This window comes from Balaenoptera borealis, assembly GCF_965194805.1.
Source record: "Balaenoptera borealis genome assembly, chromosome: 2".
NCBI lineage: Eukaryota > Metazoa > Chordata > Mammalia > Artiodactyla > Balaenopteridae > Balaenoptera > Balaenoptera borealis.
The window spans coordinates 117,724,020-117,742,776 of NC_138867.1; the positions used below are offsets into that span (position 1 = coordinate 117,724,020).

Sequence of the window (18,757 nt, forward strand, 5' to 3'; positions counted from 1 at the left end):
ACTTAACATCTCCACTTAGTGTTAATGCGAATAAAGATAGATCATGACATGCTTAAACTCAGAAGACACTGTAGAAAGTAGTGGCTAGAAGCTGGAGCTTAGGAGTCATACTGCCTGGGCTTGCATCCTGGCAAATTACTGAACCCCTCTGAATTCCCATTTCTTACTGTAAAATGAAGATACTAATCATGCCTATCTAGGGATTATTTTGAGATCTCAAAGAGATGATATATGTCAAGTGCTTAACCCTTTGCCTGAGACACAGACTCAGCTCCATCATCTTGTTTTAAAATTGTAGAAATTGGGAATTCCCAGGTGGTCCAGTGGTTAAGACTCTGCGCTTTCACTGCCGAGGGCGCAGGTTCAATCCCTGGTTGGGGAACTAAGGTCCCACAAGCCAGGTCACATGGCACAGCCAAAAAAAAAAAAATTGAAGAAACTGAGCCCTAATGTGCTGCTAATTAGATATGTTTGAACAGTAGACATCTGTATGTTAGTGGTTGGTTTTTTTGGCGACAAGAAGAAAGAGTGAGTTGCTATTTAATTTCCAGGTAAGTTAGGCTTGCCTCCTACCTTTTGATTACTGAAATTATGTTACTGTTTAATTGATTTCATTATTACTTTATTTCAAAAATTTGACACACTGTAAGCATATACCCAACTTATTTAATTTTGTAACCCTAATGTAAAACATCTAGTATTTGGAAGAGATATTCCGTAGACCATTTGGTAAGTTGGTCATTATGTAAGAACAGAAAATGGGCCTTTTATGTATAATGTGTTTCTTGTACATTTGGATTTATAGTGACATTAGGCCAGGTTAGTACCATAAAAATATTCTAAGGAAAACATCAGTTATCACATTAAATGTGTTACTAATTTTAAATCTAGTTTTCTTTGAACATTAATCGTTACTGTCATCTGAATTAATTATGTGCAGAATACGTAGGTCAGTCTGCTATTCAAGTCACTGATTCTGGCATTTGGTAGAAGACTTGCATTTTGTGTATCCATTAAGCATAATCTTTTCACAGTAGTCATATGACTGCATGAGGTGTAACCTCCAAATGTACAAAGATTGTCTTCACAAAGATTGTCTTCAGGAAGCCAACCTCCTGTAAGTAACCTACATCTTAGAAAGCGTGCCTGTGAGGCAGGAAGCAAGAACACTGCCAGCCCATGGCCTTGGGTAACAGGTAGCAGTAATGGCATGGGAAAGGGCATCTGAAAGAGTATGGCAGGCTGAACCTCACAGGGCAGCCCTTTTCTGTTCTACAGCTGGAGGGCTCTTTATAAGGACCTGCCATACAGTCCTCAGCCTCTCCATCCAACAGAACTGACACTTGTTGAGCACCTGCTGTGTACCATGTATATGCAAATACAATGTACCTTCCACATTCTCAGGTAAGGAAACAGGCTTAGAGAGGTTAAGTAACTTGCATTCCTCCCACAATGAGGGCTGTGCCACTCAAGCCTACTGGCGTAGTGGACAGCCTTATGCCCAGTAAGAAGCACTAGATGGACCTGGTGGGTTTGGAGACCTTGCTCCAGGAACTTTGTCCATGCTTATACTTTTTATTTCATTCTGAACTAACCAAGGGCCCCTTAATGTTTAGATTTTGATAGTCCCTGTCACAACTCACTTCTGACTCCTTTCTCACCTCTCTCCCCTCTCCATGCCCTCCACCCCCATCATCCCACACACATAATATATGTGTATTAAATGACACATGGCTTTTCATTGCTTGAGGCATAACCAAAGGCCTTGTAGTATCATTCTGCAAACATTTAAATTACATTTATGGTAATAGAGATCCTAGGGTATATAATTGCATGTGTGCATGGAAAGGAAATGAATTTTTAAAGTGTTTGTTATAGAAGCCTCAAATTCCTGATTCAAGGCAGAACTTCATTCTTCAATGACAAGCCTTCTCCTCCCCACATTAGTACTTTTGTATTATAATGAAACACTGAATTAGTGAGAGACTTGTTTTAAGCAAAGGTAAAATACTTTATTGTGATTATTTTGTTAATCTCCTGACATCTTCCTTTCTTTTTATTAGTTCCCCCTCTTAAGTGGAGTAAATTTCTGCAGGCCAACTTCGGTTTTAGGGGCCATTTGCCATTTTTCCTGGGGTTTAGGGGGAGTAAGGGTGCTATGTGAAAGATGGGAAGGGCTGGTGGTGATAGGCCTCTGGCAGGAAAGGAAGGGCTCAGATTCTGCAGCCACTGAGAATTCTGCCAGATATGTTTGTCCTCCTAAAATATTGAAATACAATTCTATCACTAACCACCTGGAATTAGCACAGACTCCACAGGTAAAGGGCATAATTTCCAGTAAGATTGCCCTCACTATAGATGCCAACTGCAAGTTAGGGGAGTCCCCAGCCCACGTGTACTTCTGACCCAACTGTCTACAAATTCAAGGGTTCCCATGACCTCTCATCCCTTCTTCACAAGACTGCCCTCATTTCAAATGCCAGCTGCAAGTTTGAGGGTCCCCAGTCCACCTGCTCTTCTGATCAACTAGCTACAAATTTGGAGGGTTTCCATGGCCCACTTCAGGTTCAGTAATTTGACAGGACAACTCATAGAATTCAGGAGAGTGCTATCCTTATGACTGCATTTTATTGTAAAGGATACAAATCAGGTCCATCCAAATGAAGAGACACATAGGGTAAAGTGTGGGAAGGTCTCAAAGACAGAGTTTCCTGTCCTCTCCCCGTGGATCAGGGTATGTCACTCTCCTGGCACATTGATGGTTCAGCCAGGAAGCTCCACTGAGTTTCAGCATCCAGAGTTTTTACTGAGATTTCATTACGTAGGTATGACTGATAGAATCCCTTCCTTCCGTGGACCTTGGTTTTTCCTGAAAGCCCCCATCCTCTAATCACATGGTTGGCATGGTGGTCTCCCCATCCTCAGTCATCTCATTAGTCTAACATATATAGGGGCTCACCTGGAGTTACCTCGTTAGCATAAATGATGAATAAGAAAGACACTCCTGTCACTCCTGAAATCTCTCAAGGATTTAGAAGTTTCCTCCCAGGAATACAGTGCAAAGACCAGACATTTTTTTATTATACAACACCTCCCCATCTTGCAGGAATGTGGAGGGCATGGTTTTCGTGTAGCTTGCTACCCAGCCATGAACACCACATGGAAGAGGTAAGACAGGGCAGGTTTGTTTCCTACAGCTTTATGTAGATCCTGTTTGTGGCCATTTACCCAGTGATTTACCACTTGTTTTATCTGGTGTTCCTTGCATTGTTTGGTTTTACTTTTCCCTGGAGGTTCACCCGTTAGGAGCCCAGTTTTCTGATTGAGTCCATCTCTTCTCTCCGAGGTGAATGGTTCTTTCTCATAGAATCATTGGTTCTCCCTCTGGTGTATAAACCCGCTTCTGTTTAATATCCGTGTATTGACACTTACCTTTCTTAGACTCATTCTGTAGTGGGAAACTCCCTCCTTCCAGAGGCAGCACCTTCCACTGGTGGATTCTCTGGTTGTTAGGAAAGGGGAGCCACAGTCTCCTTCTCTGGAACACTCCCTGTCCATCTTTTTACTGCTGCACACAAATGAATTGAGAGGAGCTATAGGTGAAAATAGACACCTGATTTCAAAGATGTGGCATGGAAAAAGAATGTAAAAGATTTCATTATCTTTTTTATTGATTACATGTTGAAATATATTATCTTGAGATTAAATATTATTTTTTCTAATCTCACCTCTTAATGTGGCTCACATTGTATTCCTGTTGGACAGCACTAGTCTAGCTGATTTCTTCAGGCCTTTGAGAGGCTCTCTTCATTTTGCCTCTTCTCCGAATGCTCGCCACTTAAGTGCCAGTCCTTATTGAACACCTGCTGCAAGAGCGGGCGGATGGAGATAGAGCAGCCAAAGCTTCCATTGGCTTTTGGGCAGTGACCTCACAGTCAATCAGCTCCAGGATTTTGCTTCCAGAGGTGCTGCTGCTCAATTCCATCTTCTCCATCCTGGTCTGTGTGGGTGCAGTTGGTTGTTTGGCTCTCTCTGTTTTGACACTCATCCAGTATAAACTTCTTAGATTCAGTCTAGTGTTCTGTCCTGTCAGGACTATTGCTGGCATTGCTCTTCATATTATTGACAGCCCCTTCCACACTTGTATCATTTCTTTCTTTTTTAAAAAATAAGCATGTCTTTTCTCCTTTTATCTAATATGTTTATAAAATACTGTCTAAGACAACCCATAGGATAGAACCTTTCTTTCAGCTTGCCACTAGAAATCATTGTGTTGATTGTACAGTTCTTTGTATATAGTTAGCCGTTCAGCCAGTTACAAATTCCTTAATTTTTGTCTTGATCTCTGTCCCTGCCCACCCCGGCCAAATAAAACAGTGTAAAAAGGTTATGCTCTAATTTGGGTTGTCATGTAAAGTTGCTTCAAATGTATTAATAGTTTCTGAGTAGTATTAGGGATAGCATCCGCAGAGAAATGGGAATCTTATGGTACCTTCTCTGTATACCACATTATGGAAATACAAGATTAGCTTGAAGAATAAAAACCACATACTGACTCGTGAGGTTTTATGAGCAGAAGTGAATTTCTCCAGCCCCTCTGTGTTGGCATAGCGTTTGGAAGGCTGTGTGGTGCCTGCTGCCTGTTGGATCCTTATTAAATGACTGTGATTTTACTTGGGAAAGCAAATAACAGAGTGTTTGCTGTGTGGCTGCTCTTATTTTCTCAGGGTCTGACTAGGACCTCTGACTGCCTCACACTACAGTTGTCAGTGGGATCTATTACCTCCCACATGGTATTGAATCCCCTTTTCTTATGTGAAGGGTACATAGAGGTTGTGCGTCTCAAGGCCAGTGAGTAGGGGAGCAGGAGCTGAGGGTCAGTATTGATGAGCTGGTGGCCCTTCTGTTCACCATTTTCTTCTGTTCTGGAATATAGCACTGAGGGCTTTTCTTTCATGTTTATGAAAGGGCATGGCCATGCTTCAAGGTAACGATAACACCTTTTATACTTGACTCTTTCTCCCATATCAAGTTAATGATTTCTTTATGTTGCTTGTCAGTTTAGTGTATTGAGGTGAAAAATTTATTTTCTGTCAGAAATATTAACCTTTTTGTCAATAATGCAACACCCATGTGTCCTTTTTAATTGCTTCATTCTTTGCCTACCTCCTTTGCTGTGAGTAGCTTAATAGCTAAAGAGCAATCAGTTTTCCCTTTTTAATTTTGCTGTCTTCTGGTTCCTTTTTCAATTTCATGAATTGAAAGTGAAATAGGAAAAATACAATTCATGAAATCTTGCCTGTAAAAACTGTCTATCATTTAGTATCCCTTTTCCCTCAGCCCGAGACACTGTACAATAAGATAGTATTTTGTTCATTGTCTTGTGAATTAAGAACCAAAAAGTAAATGTAACTGGTATGATTTTGAGCTGGATTATCATTACTTGCTATGCCCCCACCACCACCACCCCAGGACCAAGTATTTCCCATTATCCAGGACTTCATAGGGTGTGGCTTTATTGGCTTGAAATGCGTATTTTAACTGCAAATTGAATGATCTGCATTATAACGTTTATTCTGTGTTGTGCTTATAATATGCAGTAAAGTGACCTTGAAGAAACCTCTGTAAGGGGCATTTGAATTAAACACTGACCTTATACGATCTGCCTGTGACATCTTGGATATTTTCTCAGTACCTCTGTACAATACTGTAGGTTGAAGTTCTTGCAAATGGCACATCAAATGAAGCTTCAGTTTTCCAGGACTGTAGGATGTTTGCATGAAAGCAGTTGGGTATTCTTCGGGAAGAATGCTGACCTTGGAATCAAGAAGAATTTCCTGAGCATATTGAGCTTGGTTTTCTCACATTTTCAAGGGTGTGTAATTTCCCATGCATGGGGTTGTGTAAGACCAAAGTGTCTTCCCTGTACTATTTTAACACCTTAACACCAAGCGTTTTTGGCTGAACTTAACCACCTAGTCAAATTTTGGGATGGTCAGGTGAAGGCGATGGATGTATCTTGTTCTCAAGGAGCATTGAGATTCTTTTCTCTTGGAGTGTTGGCAGGAACAATTAAGGAAGCACTCTGCCCAACTCTGGCCTGCTTCAGAAAAGAGTGTAGGCCCTCCTATTGCCTCACCAGTAGAGCTGATGGACTAGTGTTTTAGACAGGCACCCTTCCTAGCTTTATTGACAGATTATTCAGGAGACTAGACAGAAATAGGGAACTTTTTAAGTGATCAGTATAATATGTAAATGGAAGTGATGACAATATCACCTGGGTGGTTATCTACACATGAAAGCCTTTTTAAAAATATCAAATAGCCAAGCTGTTTAAAATAGTTTATGATGTTTTAGTAAATTCACAATTTCTAATCCTGTTACTAGAGATACTTATATCCTGCCTCTTCCTAAAATTAGATTTGGCATGGCTTATTTTGAACAAAAACATGTAAGATAAAATAAGGTAGATGTAGAAAATCAGGATGTAGGAGAGAAATAATACACAATTACGAGCTATAATTGCCATGCTTGAGTTTGGTTGTGGCACTGCACTTCCTGGTAGCATGGAGGAAAGGAAGACACACAATCAGTTGTGTATTCTTGTCTTTAGAATGGAAGAAGTATGCCCATTTTTTCATGGGAAATAAGCCTATCGTAAAATGTTAAAAAAATTCCTTACTTGGGACTTTTACATAAGGGGCAGTGAATGATTTAATACATAGGGTCCTCAACATTTTAATAATAAATGTAGTGACAGAGTCCACATGATTTTTTTTTCTTGTAAATTCCCTCTAAAATGGCAAGGTCATAACATTCAGTTGACGCTGAGTTGAGTTCCAAAGAGCTGTGATGAGGAGCTAACCCAGCATGTGGCCTTCAGCCTCCCAGTAACAATATTAGGAGAACTGAGGACTGTGAGTCTGTGAGTCCAGTGCTTCCTCCTGATCATCCCAGTGTAGCTTTCTTTCTTTTTTAAAATAATATTCAACCTTCCTGTTTCTTTGTGTTTTAAATGTATCCTGTAAAGAGCATATGTTTAGTTATTGTTATTCAGGTTAGCAGGGTTTTTTTTCCTGTTAATTAGGGAGTTTTGTACACACACATTTATTATCATTATAACATGTGGATTCATTCTTACCATTGCATTTTTGTTCTCTCTTTCCCCTTCTTAACCCACTGCTTCCATTCCTCCTCCTCTATTTCTAACTCTCCTTCCCTCTTTTGGATTGATTGAGTCCTCCCACTTCCTTCTATTCCCCACCCCCCCTTCTCATTTGGAAATCATACACTCCATTTTATTTGTAGCAACTCTGGATATTTTAAGCATGCATGTTTAATTCAGAGGTTGAGGTTAAGTAGTATCTTTTCCTCCTTCTGAAACAATATGAGAATCTTAGAATGCCTTGACTTTAGTTATTCTCTAACTTAGATATTATTGTTGTACAGTATTTTGGTTCTCTTAATTTTTAGCCCCATGAGTTAGACACTGTTGGTATTGCTTTATTCACTTATTTCAACTTTTACATAAAATTTACCTGATACCATATTTTCATTGCTTCCATTTCTTCTTGCATATTAAACCTTCCTTCTGGGATTGCTTCCTTTTTTCCTGAAGCATCTTTATTAAACACCTTTAGTTGAGGCAGGAAAGATCTGTCTGGAGTAAATGCTCTGAGATTGATTTTGGCTTTGTTTTGTCTTCGTGTCTTTATTTTGGCTTAATTCTTGAAAAAATAACTTTCTTGGATGTATAGTCCTAGGATGATTCCCCCCCCCAACTCCTCCCTTCAGGGATTTGAAAATATTGTTACCCTATCTCTGGCTTCCATTGTTGCTGCTGAGAAATCAGCAGTCAGTCTCACTGAGCTTTCTTTGTAGATAATTTGTATTTACTTTCTGGCTGTTTTTAAAATCATCTTTGTTCTAAAGCTTCACTTCAGTGTTTCAGGGTGTAGATTTCCTTTTATTTACTCTGCTTAGAATTTATCTTCCCAGATCTGAAAGTTGTTTCATCCATGCTGAAAATTTTCAGCTGTTACCTATTTCAGTATTGCCTCTTTTGCATTCTCCCTGTCTTCCCTTCTGAAATCCTCATAGTTGAATAATAGACCTCAATTTATCTTTCATGTCTCTTAATTCCTTTTATGGTTTCCATGTCATGAAAATGTCTTGGTTTTCCTGAATAATTTCTTCAGTTTGACTTTCCAGGTTAGTAATTCTCTTTTCAGCAGTGTCTAGTCGATATTATTTTAAATTTCTAGAAATGGTAGACATTATTACTTTTCTCTTAAAGTTCTATTTTGATCCTTCTCAAATCTGCCTAGTTATTTTTGAGTGTGTTTTTCCTTTTCTATACTTTGTATACTTTCTGTTATCTCTGTTAATGTAAAAAAACATATTTCTTAATACTCCACTTTTGATCATTTAAGTATCTGCAAGTCATGGATCTGATTACACAGTTCTTTTGCTTCCTTTTGCTCAAGATGCCTTATTTCCTTATGTACTTCCTGTATTTTTTATTGTGGGTTCACATTCCTAGTATTTCGTATTTGGGAATTCTTTGAGGCCTGGGTTTAGATTACCTTCCATCAGAGAAAATTTCCATTTATATTTACTTCTGCCAGTTGCTTACGGAGACTACTAATACATGACCTCCTAAACCTAAAAGTTTTGGGGGCCAGATAAATAATATAATTTCTATACCTAAACCCCTGAGGAGGGCCAGCCTTTGGTTAGAATTTACAGGAGAGACCTTTTTTTTTTCTCCTCCTTGAGGGAGTGATTAGGGCTTACACTGGCAAGTATCCTACTGTTTTGCTCTTCATGTTGACTTTTCTCTTAATTCACTCTTTCACTTAGGATGTTGCCTTTTGGCTGTCCCAGCTCTGTGCAGATTCTCTCATCTAAGGCATCTACCTTATGAGACCCATTAAAAACCCAAGTTCTGACCACAGAATGGCACACATACTACTCCTCTTCATAAACAGTTTTCAGTGCTTGCTTACCTCTCTGAATTTCTGCTTTCTCATTTCTAGCCTCTGCTAATTTCCCTTAATTACTCACCTGCTTGCCCTACATTTTTTTTTTTAACGGCATGATTGAGGTATAATTTATATACCATAAAACTCACCCATTTTAAGTGTACAATTCAATGGTTTTTACTAAGTTTACAGAACTATGCAGTCATCATCACAGTCCAGTTTGGAAGTTTTCTATCACCCATGTGTGCTTCACTTTTTGGTTAGCTATCTTGTTCCTCCTAATAAGATAGCCAACACCCGTCCCTGGAAATTGGAAAGTTGGAAGCTTGACCTCTGTTCCATCATCATTTCTTCTGTGGGTTTGGAAGTAATTGTTAGAAATTTCTTGAGTGGTTCTGAAATTTATATGATGTGCATTTGGGACTTCTCTCTTCATATATGACAAGTTTGGAAAAGTTGATTTATTATTTGGATTTTTTGAGAGTACAGAGAGCTTAACCATTGTAAAGAAGAAAACTCAGGTGGTAGCTTGACCCAAGATCACATGGCAAGTGATGTAGATTTTGAGCTTCAACTTTACAGCATGCTACTCAGGTCGTGGTGTCACTACTTAGACTTAAAAGCTCCCTGTTCCACAATTCTTGTCACTTGTTTCACCTCCACAACAGGTATAGGCTACTATGAGAGTAGGTCATTAATTTATTACCAAGAACAAAAACAAATCTCTTCTTGTCTTCCTGCAAAGGTTCCAGGGTAAGGGGCAGTGGGAAACAACTTAAAATGTGTGACTTAAACAAATTTTAAATTTATTTAAAGTCATCAACACATGTATAACAGAGGAAAATTTGTCATAATGGTATATTTTTCCCCCTTATAACCTTGTTTCATACATTTTACTTAAAGAAATTCTAGAGCTTTCCTAAATGTCTGAAAAGTTGTCTTTCCTGTCATGTACAGATGTCATATTTGTTGATTTGACACAGCCTGGCTGTGACAATTTTTTCCTGCACAGCACAGATTATTACTGGGCTACTCCTAAAACCAGCTAAAGCCCAGGGCTGTTTTTTGGTTTTTTTAAATCAGGGAGTTGAAAGTTTTCTGAAATGTTGTGTTCTTCTACAGGGTCCAAACTTAAATGGGATAGGCAGAAGTAGTGCAAAAGAGGGCGCATGATTCCAAAGCTGGTAGTCATAGTGTCAATCTTAGCCCACCTCTTAGATTAGCGGGAATCTAAGATGTTTAAATTGTTAATACACAAATTACTGTGGTAGCAAAGATATAAAAATTTATTCCCAGAGCAAATTAGAGATGTTGCTCATCACTCTTCAAAGTCTCAGCTCTGCTAGGTTCTCTGGAAGTTAGCTGCTCTGAGTATTTTTGATTCAAACTTCAGAAACTTCTTCAGTCTACTTAGCTGCTATCACAGATTTCTCGAGCCCCACAAAGAGGTATTTAGGAAGCCCCTTCCCTCATTCCCAGCTTTCACGGCAGTCAAGCCTGGCACTAGTATATGAGGTTAGCTTCTCAGAGAGCTGTGGTCGAGATGTTGCATTTGCACATTTGTCATCGTTAGAAGTGAGTGGCGCTTTCCCTGGAGGGTGAATTGAAGCTCATTCATCTGGAGAAGACTGTCAGTGACAGGCGCCCGCTTCCTCCTCCCAGGGCAGGCGGGGTGGCCTCCTGAAACAGGCAGTGTACTCTTAGAGAACATTAAAGTAATGTTTTTAAAATAAAGAAGAAGTCTTCCTAAGTCTTGTTAGGATTTGTATCAGGAAACAGGAAAGATGGTGTACAGAAGTCAGCCATTTCAGCCTTTCGCCACACACCATCTCGTGTGTCTGATCTGTAGTAGATAATACTTATTGTAATCCTTTGCTTCTTAATTTAATTATTTTTTTCTGAGTTTTACAGATTCATAAAATTGGGAGAATATAAAATTGTACTAGTAGTGGCTAGAGAGTGGAAGGCAGAAACAGTGACAGACCTTCCTGAATCTAACATTTGACTGGCCTCCGAAAATGGTGGGCATGGGGTGGGACTAGGGATCTTTGTTAGTCCCAAGTTGCTAATTCAGTCATCAACCTCAAATTTTATATTTGGTTTCAAAATGCCTTGTTAAAAGACAGTGAAGCAATAGAAGCTGTGGCTTCATAAACACATCTAATTTAAGCTTACTCCTTCAGTAGAGCACCATAAAATGTACATTTGAGGGATAATGTTTGTAAAAGTTTTATGTTCTACAGAATTTAGCTTAGGTCATATTTTGTAGCACTTTTAAAGGAAACAAATAGAAATCAACAATCATCTCTATAGACTGTCATCATGAATAGAAGTGCCTCTTTGCTCAGGTCCAGTTGACACTGGAAAGTGGAACTGTAACGTTCAGGGAGTATAAATCTTACTTCTTTTGTGTGATTTTGAAGGCCCCTACCCATTAAAGATCTGACTTAATTTTCTTTTTCCGTACATTTTTATGTTTAAGTTGCATGTTAGTTCTTTTGTTTCTCCTTGTGATTAGGCATTGCAGGATTGTGATAGTTCGCAGTCTTACAGAAAGCTGATAATCCCTAACTGTAACACTGCGAACAACAGTAATGGTATATAATTTTTTTTGTGCCTTTATGTGCTTAACTTGGGTGGAGGAGTGAAAATCAAAGGTTATTGCCATTGCCCTTGTTTACTCTGGCATTTTAAATTCTCAGAAAGTGCCTCTGATATTCAACTGCCTATGCCTCTATCATTCATAACTCAGTTTGCACCTGGGGTAAGATATGTCTCAGCACTGTGTATTCAGTTGGTCCTCGGTATTGCTAACGGAATTGGCAAGCCTGTTTATTGAGAAACACTGGTAAGTGATCACAGCCCTAGCAGCCGCTACAGAACAACATTCTCAGCACAGCCAGAGCTTCAGCAGAAGTATGATACAACTTGGAAGGACTGTTTCTGGCTACATGAGTAGTGTCATTGAGGTAGTTGGATGGCAAGGTAAAGATTTTAGTTCAAATGAAATAGCGTCATTCAGGAAACAGTCCAGCTGTCAGTGCTTTTGAGAAACCAGTTAAAAGACAGTTTTGCTCTTAACTATGGGATATCATCTCTGTTTCTTCTTCCATTTCTGATGAGGATGGCCTTGGGTCCATCTTGATGTGTTAATGCTGTTTTTTTAATTTGAAAAATAGCCTTGCATTCAAATAAAACTCATCTTGGCTTAAAGTAAGCGTCCATTCACCTGTCAAATGAGAACAGCAGCTTAGAATTTCGATTTCCTTCCTTCAAGAACAGCTGCAAAGTACATTTTTATTTGAGGGTACCAATGATTCTTTGGTGCCCTTGGTTCCTTAGTTTTTGTCACGTCTCACACCAGGAGACCCTCTTTCTAAAGTTACTGTTCAGGCAGGTTAGAGCCCATGTAAAGCCGGTGAGTTACAAGCCCTAGGTTCTTTCAGGGTTCTGCCACCAGCTTACAGTGTGACCTGTGTTATGAGTTTAATTTCCTTAGCACAGAGCTAAAAAATTTGTCCTCATAAGCAGGTAATCAACCTGTGAGAAGTAAAACACCTTTGGTGCTTTTGTCATTTGTTCTGTAAAGGTCAGGGATGGGGTAGGTGTACATTTGTTTTTCTTTGCAGTTAAAAGAGAAAAATCTTCAAAGGTCTTTTTTATCTTTTCTTCTAGGTTGCCAACTTGGCCTGTTCCATCTCAAACAATGAAGAAGGTGTAAAGCTTGTTCGAATGTCTGCAAGCCAGCTAGAAGCCCTCTGTCCTCAGGTAAAGTACAACCAGCAATGTTTAAGGTTTCACCAAATTGGATTTGGGTTATTAGAGTGGGGATGAGGTTTATTTTGTTAGTTTCGTTTTTAGGATTTTAGATAGAAGTCTTGAGGACAGAATGCTGATCCACAGTCCATATAGCTTGAGAAATTTATGTTTGACTTTAAGTGATATTTCCTTAAGGCATCATGTGTTACTGTCTCCTTGCCCTTCATTAAAAATGTATAGTGTCGGGACTTCCCTGGTGGCACAGTGGTTAAGAATCTGCCTGCCAATGCAGGGGACATGGGTTCGATCCCTGGTCCAGAAAGATCCCACATGCCGCGGAGCTACTGAGCCTGTACTCTAGAGCCCGCGAGCCACAACTGAGCCTGTGTGCCACAACTACTGAAGTCCGTGCGCCTAGAGCCTGTGATCCACAACAAGAGAAGCCACCACAATGAGAAGCCCGTGCACCGCAACGAAGAGTAGCCCCTGCTCACCGCAACTAGAGAAAAGCCCACACGCAGCAGTGAAGACCCAATGAAGCCAAAAAAAAAAATGTATAGTGTCCTCCACTGCTGGCAAATGGAGGGTAGGCAGTGGCCATTCTACACCCTCCCTAAGGGAGGGCCATCTGCAACATGTGGTAGTCCTGGAATCAGATGGTTACCCAGAAGCGTGAAAGAATAACTGCTACCCACCCACACTCCATTGTGATGCCCAGTATTTGGATCTTGTTAGAGGGAACGAGATTCAAGAGCTAGAAGCCTTACTCAGCTATGTCCTGAAGTAGCCTTATGATACAGATATTAATAATGTAACTCAGCCAGCTACTGAAGTAAAAGCTTAAGAACTTTTCTCCATTTATAATGGCATATTGGAAGACTGGTGATCAGGCTAGGTTAAGCATCTGGGGCTCTAGAAAGACTCTGAAGCACACAGAAAAATGGTTGCTTTGTTAAATGTTGGATGAGCTGCCTGCCTCCTGTGAGGGGAACTGATCCTGTTTGTGTGCCTGACACTCCTTGCCCCTCACAGGGATTTCTAAGCAGTGTCAGTGCTGTTTTGGTGGAAGAGGTTGCCTCTCCAGTTTCCCAGGTAGAGAATGGTCATGGGCATACTCTGAAGATTTACATTAAACTCTTTCTAAATGTCCTGTCAGATGGCATTGACCACAAATAAAGGGGAATAAAGCAAGGGAACTGGAGTAATAGAATAGAGGTCGCAGGAATGAAATTTCTATGTTATGTCTGCAACCAACTTTAAAATATACCGTTACTAATACTTTGGTTCTTTCATATGTATAATTCCTGACACTCAAGGTAGGTGACCAAAATAAGTAAAGCCTGGTTATTAACCTGGGATCCTAACTGGTACACAGGTTAGCTAGGGCATTTATTCTCATTCTCAACCATGTGGGTTAGTTTGCCCGTGAGAGCTGCTTCATCTGAGTATGAGTGTGATGAGCCAGTGTGGATCCACATTATCTAATCAGCATTTCCCCAGCGTTAATCCAGTCGTGAAGTCTGCTACTGGTCAGTAGCTGTACAGATAATAAGCACGATGAATTTAATCACCTACAGAAAGTTCATGGATGACCAAGTTGTATGAAATAAATTTAGAGTAGATTTTAAAGATTTGGCATTCTTTTCTCAAGCTTGCCATTTTACCCTATCAGCACTTTTTTATTTTTTTATTTTTTAAAGAAAAGGGTGGAATTTAATCTTTATTTACAGGACACTGCAAGATACGAAATTGCACATAGAAATAAGAAACCCATTGACAGGAGAAGCTTCATACAGTATGTACAGTTTGGAACTGTTCAAGGATAGTTTCTTGGGCTTCCCTGGTGGCGCAGTGGTTGAGAATCTGCCTGCCAATGCAGGGGACACGGGTTCGAGCCCTGGTCTGGGAAGATCCCACATGCCGTGGAGCGACTGGGCCCATGAACCACAATTGCTGAGCCTGCGCTCCGCAACAAGAGAGGCCGCGATAATGAGAGGCCCGCGCACCGCGATGAAGAGTGGCCCCCACTTGCCGCAACTAGAGAAAGCCCTCGCACAGAAACGAAGACCAACACAGCCATAAATAAATAAATACATAATAAATTTTAAAAAAATTTTAAAAAAAAGAATAGTTTCTTTGTAAAAAGTGCTACAATAACAAACCACGTGTAAAAAGAGTTCTTAGTAGAGAAACAGTAAGACAAACTTCTACCAAACATAGTACACAACAAACAACTTTATGCCTGAGGTGTACAATCTAAAAGTTGAAGGTCCCAGCAGTGCCATCCTGAACTTGGAATGTAAACCCTTCAGAGGTAGTTTCTGGCACAACATTTTGATCTTCCTCTTCCTCCACAGAGAAATACGTCTCAATCAAGTTTAATGAAGCTTTGCACACAGGCTCATTTTCATAGTTTTGTAGAGCTTCAATTTTGTCCAAACCTCCACATTCTTCAATCATTATACTAAGTTTCTCAGTTTCACCTAGTTTCTCAGCAGCGTGAAAGATATTTGAAATGGCATCCAGAATAACTAGAGTAATTTTGGTGTCTTTCGCAGTTAGGAGGTTCATCAACGGTTCTGTTACGCCACAATGAACAAGGTATACCATCTGCTCAACTGTTCCACCATGTGTATAGTTGGTCACAGCCCATATAGCTTCCTTTTGTGTCTTTAAGTCTGCCTTAGAGAGAACGCCAACAAGGAATGGGACTAATCCATGATTTACAGCTTGTTGTATCTGGTCCTGGTGGCCAGCCCTGATGTTTGACATTGTCCACATAGCTTCCTTCTGAATATTAGTTTTGGAGTTCGTTAGCAGGCTGGGAAAGATGGCAAGTGCTCCTGCATCTATTACAACCTGAGTCTGTTCATCTGTCCCAGTGACAATATGCCCTATGGCTCTTTGCGCAGGAATCACGATTGGCAATTCAGTAGCTCCTAAAAGCTTCACAAGTTGGGGTACAACCCCAGTTTTCACAACCGTTTCAATCCATTCATTTGGACCATTGGTAAGGTAGGAAATAGCCCAGCAGGTATCAGCTAAAACTTCTGGATCATCGTGATGCAGGAGATGAACTAAAGTAGGAAGAATTTGCTCAACAGAGTCTAAGCGGGGTGCACGATTCTTGTTGCGACAAAGATTTGAAAGTGTCCAGGTAAGATTATGTAAGTAACCACATGCTAAAGATGACACATCAGGAACCGCCAAAAGTGCCAACAGTGGGTCAACTGCACCATACTTGATAACCAAGTCTCGGAAAACCGAGCTATCACCTGCAATGTTTCCTAGAGCCCATACAGCTTATTCACTGATGTGAGCGTGGGGAGATGCCAACAGAGAAATGAATGCTGGGATAGCACCTCCATCTACCACAGCCTTGGTCTGTTCTGATGTCCCGGAAGCAATGTTAGTGAGGGCCCAAGCAGATTCAGACTGAATGGGACTACAATCCATTCTGCTCAAGAAGGACACAAATTTTGGAATCAAACCAGCCCGTATTATGCTGTCTATGGGGGGCTATTTTTCCCTAGAAAGCAGTTTCCTAGCAGCTTGAGTAGCTTGGAGCTGGCTTTCCAAGTTGTTGCTATTTATGCCTTTGACAGTATCATCAACAGACCGATTTACAGTGCCCTGGTTGTTGCGGTTTTCCTGCAGTGGAGAAGCAGCAGCATCTGGAAAAGAGCTGACATTTCTCCTTTTCAGCGTCTGGTCAACCTTCTTAGCTTTCCTGAGCTCCACATTAACTTCTGTTCGGCGCCGCCTCATTTCTGTACTGTCTTTCCCCTTGTTCTTGAATCTGTTAAGGCGGGCAGCTGGTGAATTAGCATTCTCATTGGTGGACATGGTTATGAGACAAAGGAAGAAAGCTACACAGCCAGCTCAAGCTTCCACAGGAGGTGGTGCGGGGCACACAGGCTGCGGATCGGCTGCCCTCAAAACGTCCACCACGGTCAGCCCGAGGATGGTGTGCCAGCGCTTTATTTTTAATGCCTTTGGTTCTCCATTTGATTTTGAAATGCTTGAAAAGCGACAATGCTTTCACATATTGGCTGAAACAGATGGTTAACATACGCTGATCACACCTACTAAGAGTATTTATATAAATGATCTTAAAGCCTAGAAAAAAAAAATCACATGGAGAGTCTGGTAGATCCTAATGAGAGTGATGGTGTGCATAAGTCATGTTTGGCTGGGACATGTTGCCCAGGTTTTAGGTTGCCCTCAGAAAGCACCTTTTTTCCCTCTCCTTTGTAGTTTCATTTCTCCTGCTAGAACAGACCTCAAGACAGTGTCCAGACCATGCTTGGAATTGGGTATATGTCCTAGATAAAAAGGTGTTTCTCTAGGTGTGATTATTCACGCAGATTCTCTCCTAGGCCCCTTCCTACCCTTGCTCACAAACAAGGCTGGGCAGGTTCAGTGATGGCAAATACAGTAGACATTTGCAGGCATGGTAATGACAAACTATGTAGCATGTGCCATTTCTAAATGAGGTAACTGTGACTCCACTCCAACCCATTATTGCTAGATTCTTTCATTATTTTTAAAGAGAAGTCAGCAATTCAGATTTTTTTGACAACTCTCAATTTTAAAGGATTGGGAACTAATTTAAAGTTTTGAAATTCTTTGAGGAGCGTAAACCAGATTTCTGGGAGCTGCATCTCACCTACCCTGGCCATGTGTTTCATGCTCAAAGGACCTCTCCTTTAAGGTAGCTGATGGCTGTCCCTCTCAGGAGGAGTGGAGCCCTCTCCTTATTCTTCAGCCTGATGTGGGCAGTGATGTCAGGCACCGGGGGTCCTAGTCCTGAGGTGTTTCCTTCCAGGGTCACTGGCTTGTTTGATAAACAAACCCTAGGCATGTTAATCAACTTGACTAGGCTAGTTAGTTAATTCACCAGTTTAAGATGGTGTTTAATATGCTGTAGCATGTAGACAAAAAGTTGTTATATTAAAGTGTATGGGGCTTCCCTGGTGGCGCAGTGGTTGAGAATCTGCCTGCTGATGCAGGGGACACGGGTTCGAGCCCTGGTCTGGGAAGATCCCACATGCCGCGGAGCAACTAGGCCCGTGAGCCACAATTACTGAGCCTGCGCATCTGGAGCCTGTGCTCCACAACAAGAGAGGCCGCGATAGTGAGAGGCCCGTGCACCGCGATGAAGAGTGGCCCCCACTTGCCGCAGCTAGAGAAAGCCCTAGCACAGAAACGAAGACCCAACATAGCAATCAATCAATAAATAAATAAATAAAATCTAAAGTGTATGTTTCTTCATTTGAGGCTACTGTCAGCATCTGTCCACAGTATGGAATATGTATTGGGTTTTTCCGGTTTGTTTTTCAGGTCTCACATTCACACTGCTGCATTCAGGCAGCCCTGGCCCCTCTGCTGGGGGCTGCTTTTCTGTGGCTCCACCCACAGTCTGGAGTTGGTTCCTAGACCTTATTGTTCCTCTCTGGAGAGGAGAGGTGACAGATGGAACCTGTAGAGGAGTTTTCTTCTCCATCTTTCAGTTCACCCAATAGCAATTAATTTTTGGAAATGGGAAATTCTGTTCTAAAGTACTGACTTTTTAGCAGTTAAGTGACTTTAACTCCGATATTTGCAGTGTTAAAGTTGAGTTCAGGCAAAGTAACCTGAGAGTGGATTTATTTTGTTGCTTGGGGGAGAAAAAAGCACCCACATTTTTTGGTGATTTACTGTTATCATGAGTAGGAAAGAAAGTAGGTCAGCTCTTTCCCTGCATTGCCTTCTGTTTTGTGTCTGCAGTATCGCACTGTTCATCAGAAAGGGGACCTCTCTCCATCTGAGGAGAGAGCCCAGCCTCACATGCTTTTATCAGGGAAAAAATCTAACTGTTTTGGGAAAGAACCTGATTCTCTCCCCCCATGTCCCCCACATCATCTTGCTCATGGATGTGCTCAAGTCTTAGTCCATGGTAGCTGCTTAAAAGACTTTAGTTTTTCAGCTCATCTGATGCTGGTCAAAAGAAAAATAGAAAAACCCTGCCAACA

The 18,757-nt window shown here is 40.9% G+C and overlaps 1 protein-coding gene and 1 pseudogene across 2 annotated transcripts in view; one reads left to right on the forward strand and one right to left on the reverse strand.

Annotated features, from left to right (window-relative positions):
* The window catches only part of CTNNA1 (catenin alpha 1), a 187,870-nt gene that overhangs the window by 140,605 nt on the left and 28,508 nt on the right, over positions 1 to 18,757 (forward strand). Inside the window, exon 10 of the mRNA XM_082382038.1 lies at positions 12,660 to 12,752. Within this exon, the coding sequence (XP_082238164.1) occupies positions 12,660 to 12,752 (93 nt within the window). The remainder of the gene's footprint in view (positions 1 to 12,659; positions 12,753 to 18,757) is intronic.
* Positions 12,759 to 18,002, reverse strand: LOC309624219 (importin subunit alpha-1 pseudogene; annotated as a pseudogene). The gene has a single exon. The product of its transcript is annotated as an importin subunit alpha-1 pseudogene (transcript).